The sequence below is a fragment of the Desarmillaria tabescens genome, assembly GCF_030435595.1.
Source record: "Desarmillaria tabescens strain CCBAS 213 chromosome Unknown EV420scaffold_132, whole genome shotgun sequence".
Taxonomy (NCBI): domain Eukaryota; kingdom Fungi; phylum Basidiomycota; class Agaricomycetes; order Agaricales; family Physalacriaceae; genus Desarmillaria; species Desarmillaria tabescens.
In genome coordinates this window covers 1-20397 of record NW_026848431.1, presented here as the reverse complement: position 1 = coordinate 20397, position 20397 = coordinate 1, and the positions used below count along the sequence as shown (strand labels likewise).

Genomic DNA, 20397 nt, shown 5'->3' with positions numbered 1-20397 from the left:
ATTGCGGTTTTGAGTATTCTGGGTGGCATATATTCCATACAATCGCCGCCTGATGCCAGGACTCGACTTCCAATATGTTTTTCTTTAGAGATTCATCTCCGTCGAGTTGGGCGCCAAGGTAATCCTCCCCTGCTTCCATGAGCAACCACTGGGGATCCACTATCATATCTTCTTGCATTAATTCATATAGGTTTTCCCATGTTAAGAGGTTCAGGGTGGGCAGAACTTCCATGATCTGTTCAGTGAGGACCCTCTTGATGTCCCTCATGACCTCTCTGAGTATCGCGCTTGTTGGCGGCCTCCTCAGCATGCCAGCAGGTGACTTCCTCGGCAGTCCACTGTTGACTTCCCCGGGTTGACCAGGGCTCGGGATGCTCCCACCTGTGTGCCTCCGCTTGCCAGCATGCTCGCCTCCAGTCGGATAGGGCGGAACAGTCCTCATCGAGGACCTCGAAGAGGAAGTCCTCTCTAATTTCCTCGTGACGCTCGAGGTCGTCCTGTGCTCTTCTGGATTCTTCCCGCGATCGGAGCTCTGCCATTCCAATCCTTCGACAGGCCTCTGCGTCTGTGGCATCTGACTCGATCGGGAGGGTGAAACTGACGTCTCGGACTGCATGTCTCTCGGCGTTTCGGGTGCATGCACTCACCGCTCTTCCTCTGTCCATGAGGGCCGCTCCTTCTGGGGTGAGCCTGGCAGTTTGTATGTCGAAGTTGAACTCGACGAGCGTGTTGTACTCATCGGTCCAAGGTCTCTGATTGAAGAGGACGGGGGTGGTGAATGCCCTTGGGGCAACTGACAGGGTGAAAGCGGGGATTCCGGAGAGTTCGTCGGCAGAGGAATCTCCTGCAAACCAAGCGAGGATCCTTCTTCCTTCCTCGGTGTCCCCTGGATACTCTGTCCACTGTATCTCTTCCTCAGCTGCGGTGCTAATCGTTGTTCTACTGGTGGAAGCACTTGTTGAGTTAGAATCGGAGTCAGTGTCCGGGTTGTACGCCTCAATGGTGTCCCAGATACGCTGCTCTGTTTTGGCAGGGAGGGCAACGGTCCTCTGGACTGGGGTGTCCTCAGGCCTGGTGACTTTGCTTGAGTTTCCGGCCACAGAAGCTTCTTCCCCGGTGAAGACCCAACTGGTGTGGGGGTACCACGCCACAGGGATCCCTCGTGCCTCTGTTCTGCTGCTTGGCGCAGTTCTCCTGTCAAGGAGGACTGCTGGAACTGCACGGGTGGTAGTTGCAGCGGAGGCCCCAAGGCCAAGCTCTCCACTGTCTTCCTCAATGTCATCTCCACGACGGTTTCTCCTGGGGCCGGTGCCGAGCCACTCGCTTCCTGGATTGAAGTCATCCCTCTCCTCCGACAGGTAGAGGTCGTCGAGGATGTCTTGGATCCTGATCCTTTTGAGATCGCTGAGGCCATCTCCTTCTTCACCCTTGCCCAGATCCCCTCCTTCTTCTCCTCCATCGGGAGGGAGATTGAAGAGGCCTGGTGCTGGGACGTCGCTGTCTCTGAGAGTGACGCCTCGTATGTCTGTGATGTCGACGGATGAGGCTCTTGGGGTTGGGGAAGACTCCCCGGAACTTGGGGATCCTCCTCCAGATTCTGTTGTTTCGGGTCTTGGTGTGATGGGTCGTCCATCGTGAAGTACTGGTTGTACTGAAATGTGGGGATACGGGACTACAGGGTAGGGAATCGGAAGATGTGGGATGTAATGAAATGGGAGTCAAGCTCACCTCTGTCGGATGCAACACCTATATAACTGCCTTAGGGCAATGGCAAGGAGTGCTCCCGCTAGTAGTCCAAAAGCTACTGCAATTGTTGGTAGCAGTTCAGCAAGTGGCATACGAGCGATCGGACGACGAGAATGGTGAGTGTGATGAGGATGGCGATAATAAGACTGAGATCAGCCTCATAGGTATCGGTCATCCGTGGGTGTAAGGAAATTGAAGTGGAGAACTCAGGTGGTGCTGAGCTTGTCACAACTAGCAGAAAGACTGCTATGGCTGCAAACAGCTGCACCACGTAAAGGTATAATAACATGTTGGATAGTTGGGCAGCGCTCGTTCTTTGACATGGCGCTGGGCAACGTTGGACGAGCTTTGGCTAAATGTCAACAACCAACTAAATCGACTTAGATCAACTAAGGATCGCCACTCGCACTTTGGTGGACGATACTCTTAGAGGTCAAAGGAGATTGAGAGAGTTGGGTGATGACTTAGATAGTCATGAAACAGGGAGCTTTGAGTTGGGTAGATTAGACCTTAGCCGAAGCTGGGGTTTAGGCCAGCGTAGGCTATTACTTAAATACAAGTTGATACACACTAAAAATAGTACTGTGAGAGTTCTGGTTAAATGGCAAGAAGCATGTGAGTAAGCATGATTATGAGCAGAGCAGGAAAAAGAAGAGAAAAGAAAAGAGAAAACGAATAAACTGTAACAAGATGGTTGTGAAGGATTATCCTGGATTGAACAATAAGCAGTCATATGAATCATTCAAGCGGAAGTGGATGTACCTGTTTGCCTATGCTGGAGCAGGCTTCACTAAGGGCTACATTACATGCCATATGCTGATGTTCATTCGAGAGGTGAGCCTTTCTTGTGAAGTTAAATTTTGCAATGTATTAATTGATCTTTCACCCCTTAGAATGATGCACCTGAGATGTGCGACTGAGCACAATTTTGCATTCTGATGGAACTGGTTTTCTTCGGACTCACGGAGCACTGGGATATTGTTATTCTCAGGTATTTATTGCAAAAGTTAGAAGAATAACGCAACAGTCTATTGTGTAAAATACTCTAATGGTATTGAGACGCTAATAATGTTATCAATAGTCTGCTCGAACCTCCTCCAGAATTTCTGTAGTTGATTGATTCAACGGGCATTACTTGTGATCGGGATTCGACCATTTTGCTTTAAGAATGTATCTGGCTCCAGTCATTTTAGGCTCTGGCTTTGGCTTTTGCAAACCCAATTACTGGCATTGGTGTCTTTACTCTCTCTAATTCTCCTCGATGCCTTCTCCCAGTACATAATGTATTCAGCGAACCAAGTAATGTTATGAATCACCACTCCATCCCTTCCCATAAGCAATACCTATTGTCTCACTCATCCCCTGTACTACCCTACCCAATCACACACTGAGAAGATCATCCTTTGCGAGTGGCACACTGCTCGAGGTTGATAGCTGATGTACAGTATGGTATAATTCGTCAAAAATGTATACAATGCATAGACTGTTAGAATATTATCAACCGTCTGGGGGATTATCTTGCTTGTTTTTTTGACTTTGTAATGTGTTTGCTGACCTGCTACATCCGAAAACACGCATGCTATTACTACAATATGTTGCTACATATAAGAATCGTGGAATTGCATACATTACATGTACAGGTTCACATTACCAAGGCCTTCTTGATATCTTCCTTGCTCTTTATCCCATCCTGCAGCCAGTTCCACGACTTGACTTTATCAGCAAAAAATGCCGGTTTCTGTGTATGAAAGGCTGAAAGATTCGCATCCTTATGCTTCCTAGCAGTCATCTCTGCATGTCGGATGCAACAGTCTCTGATAGGTACACTCTTCCTTCACTGGAATCACAGTGAAGACCTCAGAAGAACATCCAACGGCATTAATCTGATAATGCTTCCGGTGGATGCTCTCAGTGCACGCTCCTGGTTTGAATGATTCAACCCAATGCCTTGACCTATCCTCGATCCCCAACTGCATAAGCAACGACAGCACAGGCAGGTCCTTCTGAGCCAGCATGACAGTCTGTGGTTCCACCAAAACTGGAACCTCTTCAGCACAGTCTTGGATCTGGAAAGCCAGCTGAGACGTCGAGCTATCGCAGAGAAGATTCTGGAGAGAACCATGGTGCATTGCAGTGATCAAGTCAACAGAGTTCATAGAGCAGCAGCCATACATCAAGAACCGAAGCATCATATGGGGCAGGTACTGGATGACCTTGTTGTCACCAGCTTCAGCGAAATGAGTAAAATTGACATAGACATCCTTGAACGCTTTGCGGAGAGGGGGTCCATGTTCGTCACTGACAGGCCGGATGCTCAAGATGAAGTCTTGCCATTTCTGGTTGAACATGTGGTTGAGAAGGACCAGGACAGGAACTGGGTGACCGTGGGCTATCATAGATCCGAATGGCAATTGGGAGGAAGGGAGGAAGCAGGAAATGACACTTTGTTGGGCGAGGATGATGATGCACCTGCCGACTAGCTGGGATCGGTTATCCTTGGTGAGGAGACCCTCTGAATCTGCCTTGTTGAGTGTGTGTGGGATGTATGTTTCCAGTTGGCCTCCTGGGAATAGTTGGGATGCTGCTTCGACGAGGAGGGGCTCTGATGGGTACCTGGATTGCCCATCTTGATTCGGAAGGACAACAAAGGGAATCTTCAAGTGAGATCACATGAGTTTGGCTTGCATGGTTCAGGTGGCGGGGGATGAGCGGTCAAAGTCAAACTGGACAGTAAGGCCCACACATGCATAAAGGAGGTCCTCCCGACCTCTGATGGTCTGCCCAGCGCTTAGTTCATCTTGGATCCAGTATTTATTGGGGTAGTTTTCGAGACAGTGGAGTGGCTGTTCCATCTAGTCAAGGAGTTGGAGTTTTTTGTTGTTGTTGTCAGTATTGCAATGGAGGCAAGCTCACAAAGGTCACCTGAACTTTCTCAGGTATTGTTCACTATGCGTGTCTTCAAGGAAAATGCGTCCTCCTCCTAGAGCACGAAGATACTCCATGACGTCGCATGCGAAAACGTCAAAGGGGAGCTCAGTGAATGGAGTGTTGAGGGGTTCCTGATGAGACACAGGCCCATAAGAAATGGAAGGCATAGCGGCTGGCTCAAGATTGGTTGTGGATATGTATATTGTGAAGAACGGAAACCCCACTAGCCATCCCAAGACAGTATTGAAGATGTCCAGAGCACGGGAAGGAGGGCTACCAATGGCTTGGGTAAGTTCACCTTCTGTCAGAGTGTGTGCTTCGTCAAGGTAGATGAAGAATTCCAATGGCCTGTCATAGCATGGAGGTACGACTTTCTTATTGAGAATGGTGATGAGGTCTTGTGTGGCTATCTCGAGCTTCTGCTTGATTTTCACTGGAGATAGGTACGTGAATACAATAGAGATTGTTCACAAATAGTACGTACTTGATCTGTTTTCCTGGAATGTGTGTGTGTGTTTGTGGGGAGGTCATGAAGCGGTGGTATGTGGGCACCTACAATTATATCCAGATACTGATCCGACCTTCTAACCACCTTAGCATAGAAGCCAGAATGAAAAGGACCTACTGTGGTGGGCTGTCTCACCCGCTGCAAGGTGCTGTTTCCATGCCAACACAAGAGCTTCTGGTGTCAGATACGTTTCCTCATCGCTCTTCAGAGTCTCCATGGTATATGAAAACAAAGTAGCCAAGAAAGCAGCATACTTGTACATCAAGTTTGGTTTCAAGTCGATCTCACCCCGGTGGGAGGGAACAAGATAGTCATTTAGGATGTTATCGCTGGGAGGATAAGCTACGGCCCAGTAAATGAAGCGAGAACTGGGAAGATGACGATAAACTCACCATGAAATCCATCAAGTCTCTCTCTTATGTTCATGAGAAAACAGAAGAGTTGCTCGGTGGTTACGTCTGCAATGCGCGACTTGCTTATTCTGGACAACGAATAGATGGAGGCGGAATTGCCAGATGTGTATCGATGGCGATGACAGTCATGGATGTACTGAATTAAGAGGTCCTTGGGACCTTGCCATAGCTCGTGGAAAGCTTCAAAGCTTCCTAGTAAAGAAGATCCAGCTTGGGTTGATATTTGAAGGTGTGGGGCGAAACGTACGGATTACTGTAATAGTTTCAGTCACATCAAGACATGAAGGTGATAGGCCTAGGCTTACATTGCTTGGAAGGGATAGAAGTAGCAGGGATGTAGGCTGGTGAAAACAGAGGCATGGGACAGTGATATATATATATTGGAGAATAAATGATAGATTGAGAGTTAAAAGCAGATGTAGATAGGAGGCTATGATTCATCTCAGGACCCCAGATAGGAGAGTCAGAATGGGATGCACTCGTTTGGGCTGTGAGCATTGCACTTCATATTTTGGGTCAGAAATCATGGTTTCAATACAGATGTAACTACGCCTCTGCACGGAATCCACCCTTCACCCTTGCATCCTTTGGCCTGAGTGTCTGATGTCTGAGTACGTAGATATATAATCCTCAAATGCATGGAGGGTTGGCGTATTCTGGTGGAAATCAAGGTGTAGATGTGAGTTGCACAGCCATGCATGCACTTCTATTTTTCACTCCTGGCCACCATGCCCCGCAAAAACAGAAAAAGAGGCAAGAAACACAAAGCCTGCCCCAGACGCAGACACAGAGCAATGACATACTGCAGAACTAGAGCCAGAAGTCGAAGTCGAAGCTGGACCATCATGGATCATCCCAAATCCCCAACAAGAGCAGGAGCAAGACTCGGAAGCACCTTTTGGGTACCTCGATGTGGACGTTAAGGTGTATTTCCGGACTGTGGATGTGCAGATGTGGCAGTGGCAGGATAGGGAGGTGGAGGTGGATGACGAGGGTAAGTGTGCAGTAAGGAAAGGAAGGAGAAAGCTAATTTTTTGTATTTGTTTAGAAAAACACATGTTCTTCCTCGCTGCCCTCACAGAGATGACGGGAAAAGAAAAACAACTCGTGACTGACCCAGAATGTTCTGTGGTGTTGGAGAGGATGGTGCATTTGATGGATGATTTTGCTAGGAGGGTGTTTTTGGATAGTTTGATGGGGTTGTGAGTGACTTGGTTTTGTTTTTATTTCATGGTTTCGCTGATAAGGTTAGGTATGAAACACTAGCTTGCCATTGGTTCACGTCGCATGTCTGTCAGACCCTTCTCGAGGTTTCTGGGGAGACTGTTTCGAGGGAGGTGGGGTTCATTGAGTCTTTTACCAAGAATAATGGCTGATTTATTCTATGTAGACGAAAGGTATACTATCTGAAATACCACAAGGTGACACAAAAAAGGGACATCTCCCAACGATGACTGAACTCATACTGGACTTATGTGATGTATGTTTCTCATCACGTCCAGACCCAGACCAATCTTACTTATAGCCATGCGAACAGGAACTCCTCCCTGTTCTCCTGCCGCTCCTCCATGACCCGTTTGGCTCACACATCGTCCGCACGCTCGCTCTCCTGCTCTCTCCTACACCAAATACACATACACAATCCCAGACATTGAAATGCAGTAAAAGCTGGAAAGGCAAGCAAGGCGAGATGCGAAGTCTCTTCAAGTCAGAAAAAAGGGAGGGGGAGAGGCCAAGGAGCTTCGACGAGGCGGCGAGGAAGATTGTGGGTGCGTTCAGGGAGGGGATGAGTGATAATGAGGTAAGGGCATGTGCGGGGAGTAAGATTGCATGTCCTGGTCTTGATGTGGGTCTTCATGATCATGTTTCCTGGCATATATTGATGTTCATGATAGGTTCTCATTGAAGTTGAAGCCAAGCATAGTATGTCAAATGAAAGCAGTAGCTTGATGGACTGCATATTGGTTGGTATGGTCAGTCAAACGCATGAGTACTTACTATCTCTGGGGACATACTCATATAATCATTGTGATTATCAGTAAACTCTTCGACGCCCACTCCCAAGTCAGACTACATCCATACCCTCCTCTGAGATGCAACCTCGTCCCACCTACTCGAAACCATCGTCACCCAAGCTCCTCAACCAGTATTTGACATTCTCTGGGGTACATACCTCTGCTCAGAGAACAGTGGCATCGAGCAGCTTGTGACGCATGTGGTCTCCAATTATGTGCTGGCTCGAGCCATGGGTAGGGCGAATCCCATGCAGCTCGGTGGTTTGGGGATGGGGTGGTGGGGGAGGGCAGTGAAGATGGGTAGGTTAGGTGTGGTTAAAGCTATGGTCGAAGTTGGGGGAGGTGGGGAGGACATTTGGGGTGCGTTGAAGGGTGCATTTGGGTGTGAGGAGGTGGATGAAGCAGAGGTGTTGATTAGGGCTGTGATGAGTCTGAAGACGGTTGAGGTTTGTGTTTGTCCCTATTGGCTGTACAGCACTCATGTGTGTCATGGAATAGGATTACAAGTCCACGAGTATACTTCCGGAGCCAAATGTACAGGGAGCATTGTTATTGCAGTCCATGCTGCATCTCAAGGATCCATACAATGCTGGGACCATAGAGAGGTTAGTCAACAGTACTCTCCCTGCTTTTTAAACTCAAACTTTTTCTTTTTCAGTATCCTATCTCTCCCCATAACATCACTCACCCCCCTCGCCCAGCACCCCATCTCATCCCGTGTCCTCGACGTATTCCTCGACTCTCCCACAGTCCCACACAAAGTCAAGCGCTGGCTTGTCCTAGCTTTCTTGGGCCATTTCCATGAACTGGTGGATGACAGGATCGGGAGTCGGGTGGGGGAGAGGTGTTGGGGGTGGAGTGATACGTATATGAAGGTATGTTTTCGATGATGTGGGATGAGATGTGGGTCTGATGTTGTGACTGGTAGGAAAAGATAGCATGGAGCATGATGGATTATGAGCAGAGTCTGGCTGCATCATTTTATGGGAGGTTTTTTGTTAGAGCATTGAATTTATATGTGTTGAAGAAGAGGCCGGGAGAGTGGAGGGATTTGGTTGGGAATACGAGGAAGGAAAAGAAGGAGATGGAGGAGGAGGTTGGGGTAGAGAAGGAGGAAGAGAAAGAACCTGCTGTGGAAGAGGTCAAGGTAGAAGAGCAGATGAAGCAGAAATGAAAACGAGTGAAGGAGGAGGAGATAGATGAGATTGAGATGGTGTTCAAGAAGGTGAGGAAGAAGGGTGCTTTGTAGGGAGATAACGAGAAGCGGGAAAAGTATGTGGGTGTGTTGGATGATCGGGTTATGGAGGCTATTAGGTCTGCTCCTGGGGAGGGTAAGAAGAAGAGGAAGCGGTAGTCTTTGGGATGTTGCATTTGAAAAGTAGTACTAGAGGTACCTTACTATGTCGGTGTCATTCAAAGATTAGGCTCTAATTAATGCATACATGCTGTTCTTGTGGTCTTTCTGGACGGTCATGGTTTGGATGGCCCTTCAGTTTCGACCTAGGATGGTCCTCCTATGCTTCCTCTATGATGCAGTGTGCTGAATCTGGTGCACCCTCGAAGCAAGATGTAGGGTAGACACATAGCAAATACTTACATTGAATCAGGCAAACAGAGTATGGCCTGGGTTATCAGTTACATTCTCTGCAGTTACCGTACTCATGAACACGTAGGAATAACAATGCTCCTTAGGACTGTCCTGCAAGCTCATACATAAAGGTCTAAAGGCAAGGAGGGATTATAGAGGTTTAGATAGGCTACGAGTCTATAGTTGATCGAAAAATCAAGTAAGTAGAGAATGCGATAGTAAAAAAAGATAGCACAACAAAAAATTACAGTCTAAATCAAGCCCAAAGTCTCACCCAGACTTTCAGACATTTGCCATGAGCTCTATTGTGTCCTTTCAACAACTACCACAAACTCATCCAACTGCTCTGTCTGGGCTTCAATGTCCATTTCAAGGACTGCACTCTGCCTTGTGGATTCCAGAAAGCTTGAGGTGGAAGGTTGTGAAGGTTGAGAAGATTGTGAAGACATTTGGAAAAGAAGGGTTGATACTGTTGCACTTTCATCTTGTTCTTCAGTTGGGTGTGTGTGTCCTGCAGCTGCTCTGCCAACAAGAAATGTGGGTGCAACTCCCTACACAAGTTGTTTGATAAATGACGAGGGAGTCTAGAATAGTGAATGCACCCTTGCAATGGCAGCTATGGCATCAAAATAAGGCAATCCAGTAAAATAATTGCGACTGACAAAAGCCAGATATAGGATCAGAGATATTGAATAGAGAGCAGAGGATTCCACTAGCACTTCAATAAATTGATGATAAACTCTCAGTTGGCTGCCACCTCCATGTCTAACACTGGTAACAGTCAAAATGCGGAAAATGATGAGCAGTGTGCACCATAATGTTGTTGCCAGGACCAGAGATGAGAAGGGCATCAGAAATACTGAGTTTGTTGCATTGAAGTACTGACGATATACACTAATGATTTTTGACACTAAACATATGTAAAGTTGGATATGTGAAAAGAGTAGATGAGATTGGACACTTTACCAGTTGCAGAAATTAGGGAAAGGATTGGAAGCAGGACAATAAGCCAGCGCTGTCCCCAAACCATCCAACAGCACCAAATCTAAAGTCAAAACAATGGTAAGCTGATGCAGATCACCAGTGAAGTAGCACACACGATATATGAGTCTGCAAGAATGGTACTCATGCAGGATGGAATACCTGCTGCCAAATAGATTGCATGGTTCATGGCATCAAACTTCAAGTATACAGTCCAAAAACTTTGTCTGTTTTGGATGAATGTGGAGCATATAAATGACCATTGGGCAGCGAAAGAGATAGTAGTCAAAGCATGGAGGAGAATAATAATGACAGCTAGGGCTCGGCGGGTTGGTGAACATTTATTGATGACTGTACCGCTCACGTTAGTTTGGATGTCATAGTAGAGATGCTCCAGGCTCACATATATTCCACAGTGTAACAGCAAGAATGCCAGTGTATATGCCTGTCATTATTCAACACCTGCATGTCAAACACTGAATGTTGTTGCCCACCATGCAATAATGTGGTGAGAATTAGGGAGTTCAACTCAGCGTCAAGAACTTGAAATATAGAAGCTTTGTCTTCATCAGTAAGATTGGGTGGAATATCTGTCTGAGTTGCCATGAGGTCAAGTAAAAGAAACAGGGGAGTGGGTTATGAGAATATCACACACCACCCTCTCATTATAACAGTGGAGTCACTGGACATGCTCATTGGCTGCTTCAAAGATGATCATCAGTGTCAAGTCAGAGCGGTATCCTTACCTACAGAATCAAGAAAGCCATCCCAGTAAGGTTTCAGCACAGCTGTCAGATCGAGTTTGCTCCATCACAGTGTGAAATTTGGCTGAAAATTTGATAGAAGAAAGGTGGGCAAGTTTTGATGCCATATACAATAGTAATGCTGATGGCTCCTGAGTCCTGGGAAGGGAATTAGCAAGAGTATCAATGTCTGCAAGCTATACCCCAACATGGCCATACAAAATGGATGAAATTTTACCCTGGACAGTGGAAATGATTCATCTATCAGAAAAGTAGGAGAGGAGAAATAGTGGGAGTCAGAGTAAATGACTATGGGACAATTATAGAAACAATTATGGCACCAATTATGAACAGCAATTATGGATCCTCCCCTTTACATTGATTACCTGTAATTGGTATACAGTCAGAGCCAGAGTGATTATGATGACAATTACACCTTATAATTGGACTCATAATCATTGCCATAATCAACCTCATAATTATTGATAATTGGTCACTCTGACTCCTGGCACTAATACAACACATACGTCATGATGAGCTTGAAGAACCCCAATCTCTTCTGGAGGCTGTTTCCTTTCCAGTACTTGGTGCATCTCTGAAGGTAGGCATTGCACAGTGTATCCAGATTCTGAGTCTGAGTCAACCTATCTCTGCATTGTCATTTCTTCATTAACAATCACTTGGATGGCAAAGACTGTGATACAGGCCAATACTGAATTGAGCTGAGAGAACAGACTGCTGGGACATAGAAACATTGATATCAAGGCTAATGTTGGCATGGTGCAATGGTATTGGAGGGCAGTTATATCATGTTACACAGAAGAGTAACCAGGCACCTAGGAAAGATTGGAAAAGATGGTGAATGAGGGGAAATGCCTGTTTGTTGAGTGATGAAGACAGGGCTTCACAGATGGGCCCATTATCTTGGTGCCCGTAAGTCATGGAAGGCATGTGCTACCACCAACATCTAGGAGGTGACACTGCAACTCCTGATGCATGAATGTTCAGAACCCTTGTCGCTTCTAGGCAATACTAATAACACAAGATAACACATTATGGCAATTATGGTCTAAGGCAATGGTACTTTACAAGGCTTACCTATTATTTATACCTCCTTCAGTTTGTAGCTTCTATAATGCCAGTTTCATCATGTTGTGTGATTGTTGACACTATGTAAGGTTTCGCCCTGGGCCAAAGCCAAGGTTGATCCAGTGACACTGACTTGGATCCCATACCGGAACTCTGCCTGCTTGTTTACCGTCGTGTTGCCTTCGTTGACCTCGTTAATGCCTTCCCCTCTACAGACCAGCCCACGCTATGGTCCAAAGTCCCTCCATTAGGTGCAGGTGGATCACCTGTCGATTGGTTACGGATGATGTATTGCAAGATGTCTTACATCGTCAAACTGGGTCCTCACCACTCAGGAACCTTTCAATCCATAGTAGGCATCTTAGCTGGTGACACCTCCTCACCAGGTCTATGAAATATCTACCTCTCAGACTTCTCGCTCCCTCCCCAGACAGATGATATATCCCTCGGAGGCCACCTCATTTCCCATGTTGAACAGGCAGATGATATCATTTTGTTTTCAACATCTCGAGAGGGCTTGCAGGCTAAGTTGGACAGATTGTATAATTGGTGCAGGAGTAACTCAATGATGATCTCTCATGAGAAGACAAAGATATGGATTGTGGGCCCTCTGCCTCCCCTTCTACCAGCATTTAATGCTGGTTCTCATCAGCTCCAGTGCATATCCAAGCACAAATATGTTAGTATCACCTTATCTTCCATGGAAAGGTCATTCCTTTTTGTCTCTTTCTCATGTCCATCAATTCCTGATCAGTTGCGTTAGGTCTATTTTTAAAGAGCATTATTATATCAAGGCGTCAAAAGGATGAAAGTCTATGAACGCTCTGTTTGGTGCTGAAATTTTTGTAGGCACTATCCCACCCAAAGAGGGAATTGCTCTATATGGCCACCATAGACCCTCACCTAATGTCTGCATGCGATGTCTCCATTGATGTTGATAATTCTTCCTTGGCTGAGCTGGAGCATGTTCAGATCAGCTTCATCCGTCGCTTACTCGGTATCTCTAAGCATTCTCCCATTGCGATACTTTTTTCTGAGACGGGAATGTGGCCAGTCAAGTACCGAAGGCTGATGCTTGCCCTTCGCTACTGGCAGTATGCCCTCTCTCTGCCCAACGACCATTTTCTGTCTTACGCGATCGCTGATGCTACAACTTTAGCTTTGGAGGCAAAGTCGTCATGGATTTCTGATCTCATCAATGCTTTGCTTCTCCTCCTGAACCCTGTACTAGTTGACCCTGCTCAAAACTGGTCACCTGGAGATATAGACGGACTTATTGAGAAAGTGGAGCAATCCTGTTTGGATGACATTGACGCTTTCATACGTTCCTCCCCCAAAGCATTCATGTTGCATTATTGTTCTCCTCGTACAAAACTGCCTAATGACAACCATAGACAAAGGAAGTCAGAGGTATTGGCATTCCATTCTTACCTTTCTATACCGGTTCCTGCACATCAGAAAGTGTTGGTCCGCATGTTGATGTCCTCTCATACATTAGCAGTTGAGGTCCTCAGGTGGGCAGAACGTTGGCACCCCCCCATCCCTCGCTGTGAACATCTATGCTGTTATTGCCACTCTGAAGTCGAAGATGAAGTGCATGTGCTGCTGTATTGCGATGGATCTGATGATGTGGACAGGTTGCAATCCCACTTCTTCATGAAAGTTTACTGGCTCGCATCTCCTCTCTTCTCTGCCTCTCTGTGAAATGCTCCTTCAGGTTTAGATATTATACAGCTTCTTGTTCAAACTGATAATACTGATATGTTATGCTCCTTTGCAAAGTATGTTTTTGATATTGTTCGAGTCTTCCAGCTGCTTCCTGTGTATCACCCGAATTCATGATTATTCATTCTATCCTATTACGCACACCTCTGTACTAATACGAACAGCAATATCTATGCTGTTCCTGAGTACCCCACTAAGTGTCTCTACTCCATGAGACATATGCAACCGTGTGATCAAAATGGTACGAGCCTTTGTGGCCACGGCAACATGACTTGATACATTACATGTCCAGGTTCACATTACCAAGGCCTTCTTGATATCCTCCTCGCCCTTTATCCCATCCTGCAGCCAGTTCCACGACTCGACTTTATCAGCAAAAAATGCCGGTTTCTGTGTATGAAAGGCCAAAAGATTTGCATCCTTATGCTTCCTAACAAAGTCATCCCTGGACATCGGACGCAACAGTCTCTGATAGGTACACTCTTCCTTCACTGGGATCACAGTGAAAACCTTGGAAGAACATCTGACAGCATTAATCTGATAATGCTTCCGGTGGATGCTCTCAGTGCATGCTCCCGGTTTGAATGACTTGACCTGATGCCTTGACCTATCCTTGATCCCCAACTATGACAGCACAGGAAGGTCCTCTCGAGCTGGTGTAACAGTCTGTGGTTCCACCAAAAACTGGAACCTCTTCAGCACAGTCTTGGATCTGGAAAGCCAGCTGAGACGTCAAGCTATCGCTGAGAGGATTCTGGAGAGAACCATGGTGCATCACAGTGATCAAGTCAACAGAGTTCATAGAGCAGCAGCCGTACATCAAGAACTGAAGCATTATATGAGGCAGGTACTGGATGACCTTGCTGTCACCAGCTTCAGCGAAATGAGTGAAATTGACATAGACATCCTTGGACGCTTCGCGGAGAGGGGGTCCGTGTTCATCACCGACAGGCCAGATGTTCAAGATGGAGTCTTGCCATTTCTGGTTGAACATGTGGTTGAGAAAGACCAGAACGGGAACTGGATGACCGTAGGCTATCATATATCCAAATGGCAATCGGGAGGGAGGAAGGAAGGAAGGAAGTAGGAAATGGGGCTTCATTGGGCGAGGATGATGATGCACCTGCTGACTAGCTGGGGTCAGTTATCCTTGGTGAGGATACCCTCTGAATCTGCCTTGTCGAGTGTGTAGGGGATGTATGTTTCCAGTTGACCTCCTGGGAATAGTTGGGATGCTGCTTCGATGAGGAGGGGTTCTGATGGGTATCCAGCAATCGTGGATTGTCTGTCTTGAGGGATGACAAAGGGAATCTTCAAGTGAGATTGGATGAGTTTGGCTTGCATGGTTTGGGTGGCAGGGGATGAATGGTCAAAGTCAAACTGGACAGTGAGGCCAACACATGCATAAAGGAGATCCTTTCAGTCTCTGATGGTCAGCCCTGCGCTTAGTTCATCTTGGATCCAGTATTTATTGGGGTAGTTTTCGAGACAGTAGCTGTTCCATCTATGTAGTCAAGTTGGATGTTTTTTTTTTTTTCAGTATTGCAATGGAGGCAACTCACAAAGGTCACCTGAATTTTCTCAGGTATTGTTCACTATGCATGTCTTCAAGGAAAATATGTCCTCCTCCTAGAGCATGCAGATACCCCATGACATCATGTGCAAAAACGTCAAACGGGAGCTCAGTGAATGGAGTATTGGGTTCCTGACAAGACACAGCCTGAGGGTAAGAAACAGAAATAGAAGGCATAGTAGCTGTTGGCTTAAGATTGGTTGTGGATATGTATATTGTGAAGAACAGAAACTCCACTAGCCATCCTAAGACTGTATTAAAAATGTCCAGAGCACTGGAAGGAGGGCTACTGAGTTCACCTTCCTGTGTCAGAGTGTGTGCTTCATCGAGATAGATGAAGAATTCCAATGGTCTGTCATAGCGTGGAGGTACGACTTTTTGATTGAGAACACTAACGAGGTCTTGTGTAGCTATCTCGAGCTTCCGCTTGATTTTCACTGGGGGATGGGCATGTGAAGACAGTAGAGATTGTTCACAAAAAAATAGTATGTACTTGATCTGTTTTCCTGGAACACGCGTGTGTTTTAGGGGAGGTCATGAAGCGGTGGTATGTGGGCACCTAACAATTATATTCAGATACTGATCCAATCTTCTAACCACTTCAGCGTAGAAGCCAGAATGAAAAGGGCCTACTGTGGTGACTGTCTCACCTGCTGCAAGATGCTGTTTCCATGCCAACACAAGAGCTTCTGGTGCCGAATATGTTTCCTCATGGTCGCTTTTCAGAGTCTCCGTGGTATACAAAAACAAAGTAGCCAAGAAAGCGGCATACTTGTACATCAAGTTTGGTTTGCCGATCTCACCCTGGTGGGAGGGAACAAGATAGTCGTTTAGGATGTTATCGCTGGGAGGATAAGCTGCGGCCCTGGATCTACAATGAAGCGAGAGAACTGGAAGATAGATGATAAACTCACCATGAAATCCATCGAGTCTTTCCCATATGTTCATAGGAAAACAGAAGAGGGTCACATCTGTGATGCGTGACTTGCCTGTTCCAGATGATGAATAGATAGAGGCAAGATTGCTGGACATATATCGATGTTGATGACAGTCATGGATGTACTGCATTAAAAGATCCCCAGTGGGACTTTGCCATGGCTCGTGGAAAGCTTCAAAGCTTCCTAATAAAGAAGAAGATCCAGCTTGGATTGATATTTGAAGGTGTGCTGAATGTATGGATTATTGTACAAGGAGTTCAGTCACATTGAGACAATGATGGAAGGTGATAGGCTTACATTGCTTGGAAGGGATGGGAGAAGCAGGGATGTATGCTGGTGGAAACAGAGGCATGGGACAGTAATATATGTATTTTGGAGAATAAGTAACTGATAGATTGAGAGTTAAAAGCAGAGTCGTAGATAGGAGGCTATGATTCACCTCAAGCTCAGAACCCCAGATAGGAGAGTCAGAATGGGATGCACTCGTTCAGGCTGCGAGCATTGCACTTCATATTTCAGGTCAGAAATCATGGTTTCAATACAGATGTAACTACACCTCTGCACGGAATCCACCCTTTGCCCTTGCATCCATGGTCTGAGTGTCTGAGGTCTGAGTACGTAGATATGTAATCCTCAAATGCATGGAGGGTTGGCATATTCTGGTGGAAATCAAGGCGTAGACATGAGTTGCACAGCCAAACATGCACTTCTTTATTTCACTCCCAGCTGCCATGCCCCATGAAAACAGAAAAAGAGGCAAGAAACACAAAAAGCCTGCCCCAGATGCAGACACAGAGCAACAACAACATAGCACAGAACCAGAGCCTAAAGTCGAAGCTGGACCATCATGGATCATCCCAAATCCACAACAAGAGCAGGAGCAAGACCTGGAGGCCCTGTTTGGGTACCTCGATGTGGACGTCAAGGCGTATTTCCAGACGGTGGACATGCAGATGCAGCAGTGGCAGGATAGGGAGGTGGAGGTGGATGATGAGGGTAAGTGTGCAGTAAGGAAAGGAAGGAGAAAGCTAATTTTTTGTATTTGTCTAGAAAAACACTCATTCTTCCTCGCTGCCCTCACAGAGATGACGGGCAAGGAAAAACAACTCGCAACTGATCCGGAGTGTTTGGTGGTGTTGGAAAGGATAGTGCATTCAATGGATGATTTTGTGAGGAGGGTGTTTTTGGATAGTTTGACAGGGTTGTGAGTGACTAGTATTTTTGTTTTTGTTTCTCCTTGACGAGGTTGGGTTCAGGTATGAAACACTAGCTCGACATCAGTTTGCATCGCATGTCTGTCAGACCCTTCTCAAGGTTTCTGGGGAGACTGTTTCGAGAGAGATGGGTTGGATTCTCATCTCGTGAGAATCTGCTTAACTGAATGATTCTATGTAGATGAAAGGTATACTACCTGAAATACCACAAGGTGATGCAAAAAAGAGACATCTCCCAATGATAACCGAACTCGTACTGGATTTATGCGACATACGTTCTGTTCTCATCATGTCCAAACCAGGCCAATCTTGCTTACAGCCACATGAACAGGAACTCCTCCCTGTCTTGCCTCTGCTCCTCCATGACACATTCGGTTCACATATCATCTGCATGCTCGCTCTCCTGCTCTCTCCCATATCAAATACACATACACAGTCCCAGACCTCCAAGCGCAGTAAAAGTTGGAAAGGCAAGCAAGGCGAGATGTGGAGTCTCTTCAAGTCAGAAAAGGGGGAGGAGAGGAAGGGGGAGAGGCCAAGGAGCTTCAGAGAAGCAGCCAGGAAGGTTGTGGGGGCATTCAGGGAGGGGATGAGCGATAATGAGGTATGGGCATGTGCAGGGAGTAAAGTTGTGTGTCCTGGTCTTGATGTGGGTTATTGCCTTCTATTCCTCAATGTATGTTGATCTCCTGGTAGGTTCTCATCGAAGTTGAAGCCAAGCATGGTATGTCAAATGAAAGCAGGAGCCTGATGGACCGCGTATTGGTTGGGATGGTCAGTCAAACGCATGAGTTAGCTACTATTTCTGAGGATATAACTCATTGTCGTGATTATCAGTGAACTCTTTGATGCCCACCACCGAGTCAGACTACATCCACACTCTCCTCCAAGACGCAACCTTGTCCCACCTACTCGAAACCATCATCATCCAATCTCCTCAACCAGTATTTGATGTTCTCTGGTGTACATACCTCTGCCCAGAGAATGGCAGTGTCGAATGGCTCGCAACACATGCAGTCTCCAATTATGTGCTGGCTCAAGCCATGGGTAGGGTGAATCCCACGCAACTCGGTGGTTTGGGGATGGGGTAGTGGGGGAGGGCAGTGAAGATGGGTAGGTTAGGTGTGGTTAAAGCTATGGTCGAAGTTGGGGGAGGTGGGGAGGATGTTTGGGGTGCGTTGAAGGGTGCGTTTGGGTGTGAGGAGGTGGATGAAGCAGAGGTGTTGATTAGGGCTGTGATGAGTCTGAAGATGGTTGAGGTTTGTGTTTGTCCCTATTGGCTGTACAGTGCTCATGTGTGTCGTGGAATAGGATTACAAGTCCACGAGTATACTTCCAGAGCCAAATGTACAGGGAGCATTGTTATTGCAGTCCATGCTGCGTCTGAAGGATCCATACAACACTGGGACCATAGAGAGGTTAGTCAACAGTACTCTCCCCGCTTTTTAAACTCAAACTTTTTCTTTTTCAGTATCCTATCTCTCCCTATAACCTCACTCATCCCCCTCACCCAACACCCCATCTCCTCATGTGTCCTCAACGTATTCCTCGACTCTCCCACAGTCCCACACAAAGCCAAGCGTCAGCTCGTCCTGGGGTTCCTAGGGCATTTTCATGAGTTGGTCGATGACAGGATCGGGAGTCAGGTGGGGGAGAGGTGTTGGGGTTGGAGTGATATGTATATGAAGGTATGTTTACGTTTTGTGCATGGAATGTTGTTTGATGTTGGCTGGTAGGAGAAGATTGCATGGAGCATGATGGATTACGAGCAGAGTGTGGCTGCATCATTTTATGGGAGGTTTTTTATTAGGGCGTTGAATTTGTATGTGTTGAAGAAGAGGCTGGGGGAGTGGAGGGATTTGGTTGGGAAGGCCAAGGAGAAGAAGGAGGATGTGGAACCTGCTGTAGAGGTAGAGCAGGAAGCAGAGAAACTGAAGCAGAAATGGAAACAAGAGAAGGAGAAGGAGAAGGATGAGATTGAGATGGTGTTCAAGAAGGTGAGGAAGAAGGGCACTTTGGAGGGAGACTTGAAGGAGAAGCAGGAGAAGCATGCTGGTGTGTTGGATGATCGGGTTATGGAGGCTATTAGGTCTGCTCCTGGGGAGGGTAAGAAGAAGAGGAAGTGGTAGGCTTTGGGATGTCGCTGATATCGAAAAGTAGAGGTAACTTACTATGTCAGTATTGTTCAAGGATTGGGCTCTAATTAATACATACATGCCGTTGATGAGCCTCAAGGCTCTGTACGCTCAGAATTCGTGGATTTTAAGCATTATAATAAATGCCTTGTCCACTTAGCGGACTTTCACTAAGTCAACGATCGCAATCATGGCAATACCCACTTTTACCGCCAACTATCCTTCCCAGCTCGTATTCCATATCAATATGCGCCACTTCATTAATGCCACCAGGCACCTGATTGCAGATCTCATGGAATTAGGACCATCATTGATCGCTCAGCACAGCCATCGCTGACATCAGCATCAAGCGTCACTTAATAGAATGCCGCAGCCAAACTACCGATTCCATGGCAAAAGACTTAATACCGTGACCTTTTCACCAGCTTTACTAAGGCTGTTACAATGCCAAGACAATGCCGCACGCATCTACTTCAGTGTACTACCTTCAGTGTACTTTGCCGCAGCAACACAGCAGCCCAAGAATCCGTATGTCGGGGGAATTCTTTCTGATCACTAAGTCTATACGTGGTAAAACCATGTGGGTGCTGTTACTTTAGAACTCTGGGAGCACGCGTTTTGTATCATTTGTTACCAATCGATGTACTAAGGACTTACTAAGGACTCGTTTCAAGTATTCTAATTTTATTCTGGACTTGTAGTATAAAAGCTAGTATAGTAGGAGTTGCTAAACAAGTTACTGGACACTAGCGATCATCCACATTATCGACCACCGTTATCGCTTGTACTCGCTAGGAGATA

The 20397-nt window shown here is 46.5% G+C and overlaps 7 protein-coding genes across 7 annotated transcripts; 4 read left to right on the top strand and 3 right to left on the bottom strand.

The window, feature by feature from the left end:
• Positions 1 to 2434: 2434 nt before the first annotated feature.
• Positions 2435 to 2832, top strand: EV420DRAFT_258904 (uncharacterized protein; the record flags this gene model as incomplete). The annotated part of the gene is made up of 2 exons (XM_060481456.1): positions 2435 to 2580; positions 2640 to 2832. Coding segments are annotated over 2 exons (173 nt in total), but the record flags the coding sequence as incomplete, so codon positions are not given.
• Positions 2833 to 3323: 491 nt separating this feature from the next.
• EV420DRAFT_1591122 (uncharacterized protein) lies at positions 3324 to 5399 on the bottom strand (the record flags this gene model as incomplete). The annotated part of the gene is made up of 5 exons (XM_060474918.1): positions 3324 to 3767; positions 3803 to 4400; positions 4476 to 4533; positions 4669 to 5107; positions 5300 to 5399. The coding sequence occupies 5 exons, from the start codon at positions 5397 to 5399 to the stop codon at positions 3700 to 3702; spliced, it is 1263 nt and encodes a 420-aa protein (XP_060322158.1). The 3' UTR covers positions 3324 to 3699.
• An 830-nt stretch (positions 5400 to 6229) lies between these two features.
• On the top strand, positions 6230 to 8784 carry EV420DRAFT_1673628 (armadillo-type protein; the record flags this gene model as incomplete). Its single annotated transcript, XM_060479121.1, has 12 exons — positions 6230 to 6266; positions 6404 to 6589; positions 6644 to 6797; positions 6848 to 6932; positions 6986 to 7075; positions 7133 to 7441; positions 7491 to 7518; positions 7574 to 7633; positions 7689 to 8056; positions 8109 to 8215; positions 8269 to 8485; positions 8539 to 8784. The coding sequence occupies 12 exons, from the start codon at positions 6230 to 6232 to the stop codon at positions 8782 to 8784; spliced, it is 1887 nt and encodes a 628-aa protein (XP_060322157.1).
• Positions 8785 to 9425: 641 nt separating this feature from the next.
• Positions 9426 to 10785, bottom strand: EV420DRAFT_1673626 (uncharacterized protein; the record flags this gene model as incomplete). The annotated part of the gene is made up of 6 exons (XM_060479120.1): positions 9426 to 9749; positions 9801 to 10108; positions 10165 to 10243; positions 10298 to 10530; positions 10583 to 10624; positions 10674 to 10785. 6 exons carry the CDS (start codon positions 10783 to 10785, stop codon positions 9501 to 9503), a joined length of 1023 nt encoding a protein of 340 aa, XP_060322156.1. The 3' UTR covers positions 9426 to 9500.
• Positions 10786 to 12917: 2132 nt separating this feature from the next.
• EV420DRAFT_1652676 (uncharacterized protein) lies at positions 12918 to 13671 on the top strand (the record flags this gene model as incomplete). The annotated part of the gene is made up of 2 exons (XM_060478678.1): positions 12918 to 13454; positions 13510 to 13671. 2 exons carry the CDS (start codon positions 12918 to 12920, stop codon positions 13669 to 13671), a joined length of 699 nt encoding a protein of 232 aa, XP_060322155.1.
• Positions 13672 to 14343: 672 nt separating this feature from the next.
• On the bottom strand, positions 14344 to 15744 carry EV420DRAFT_1591114 (uncharacterized protein; the record flags this gene model as incomplete). Its single annotated transcript, XM_060474917.1, has 4 exons — positions 14344 to 14771; positions 14900 to 15073; positions 15227 to 15240; positions 15308 to 15744. Coding segments are annotated over 4 exons (1053 nt in total), but the record flags the coding sequence as incomplete, so codon positions are not given.
• Positions 15745 to 16978: 1234 nt separating this feature from the next.
• EV420DRAFT_1281317 (uncharacterized protein) lies at positions 16979 to 19590 on the top strand (the record flags this gene model as incomplete). Its single annotated transcript, XM_060468258.1, has 8 exons — positions 16979 to 17451; positions 17504 to 17592; positions 17650 to 17741; positions 17793 to 18110; positions 18158 to 18239; positions 18299 to 18535; positions 18596 to 19149; positions 19198 to 19590. The coding sequence occupies 8 exons, from the start codon at positions 16979 to 16981 to the stop codon at positions 19588 to 19590; spliced, it is 2238 nt and encodes a 745-aa protein (XP_060322153.1).
• Between the last annotated feature and the right edge of the window lie 807 nt (positions 19591 to 20397).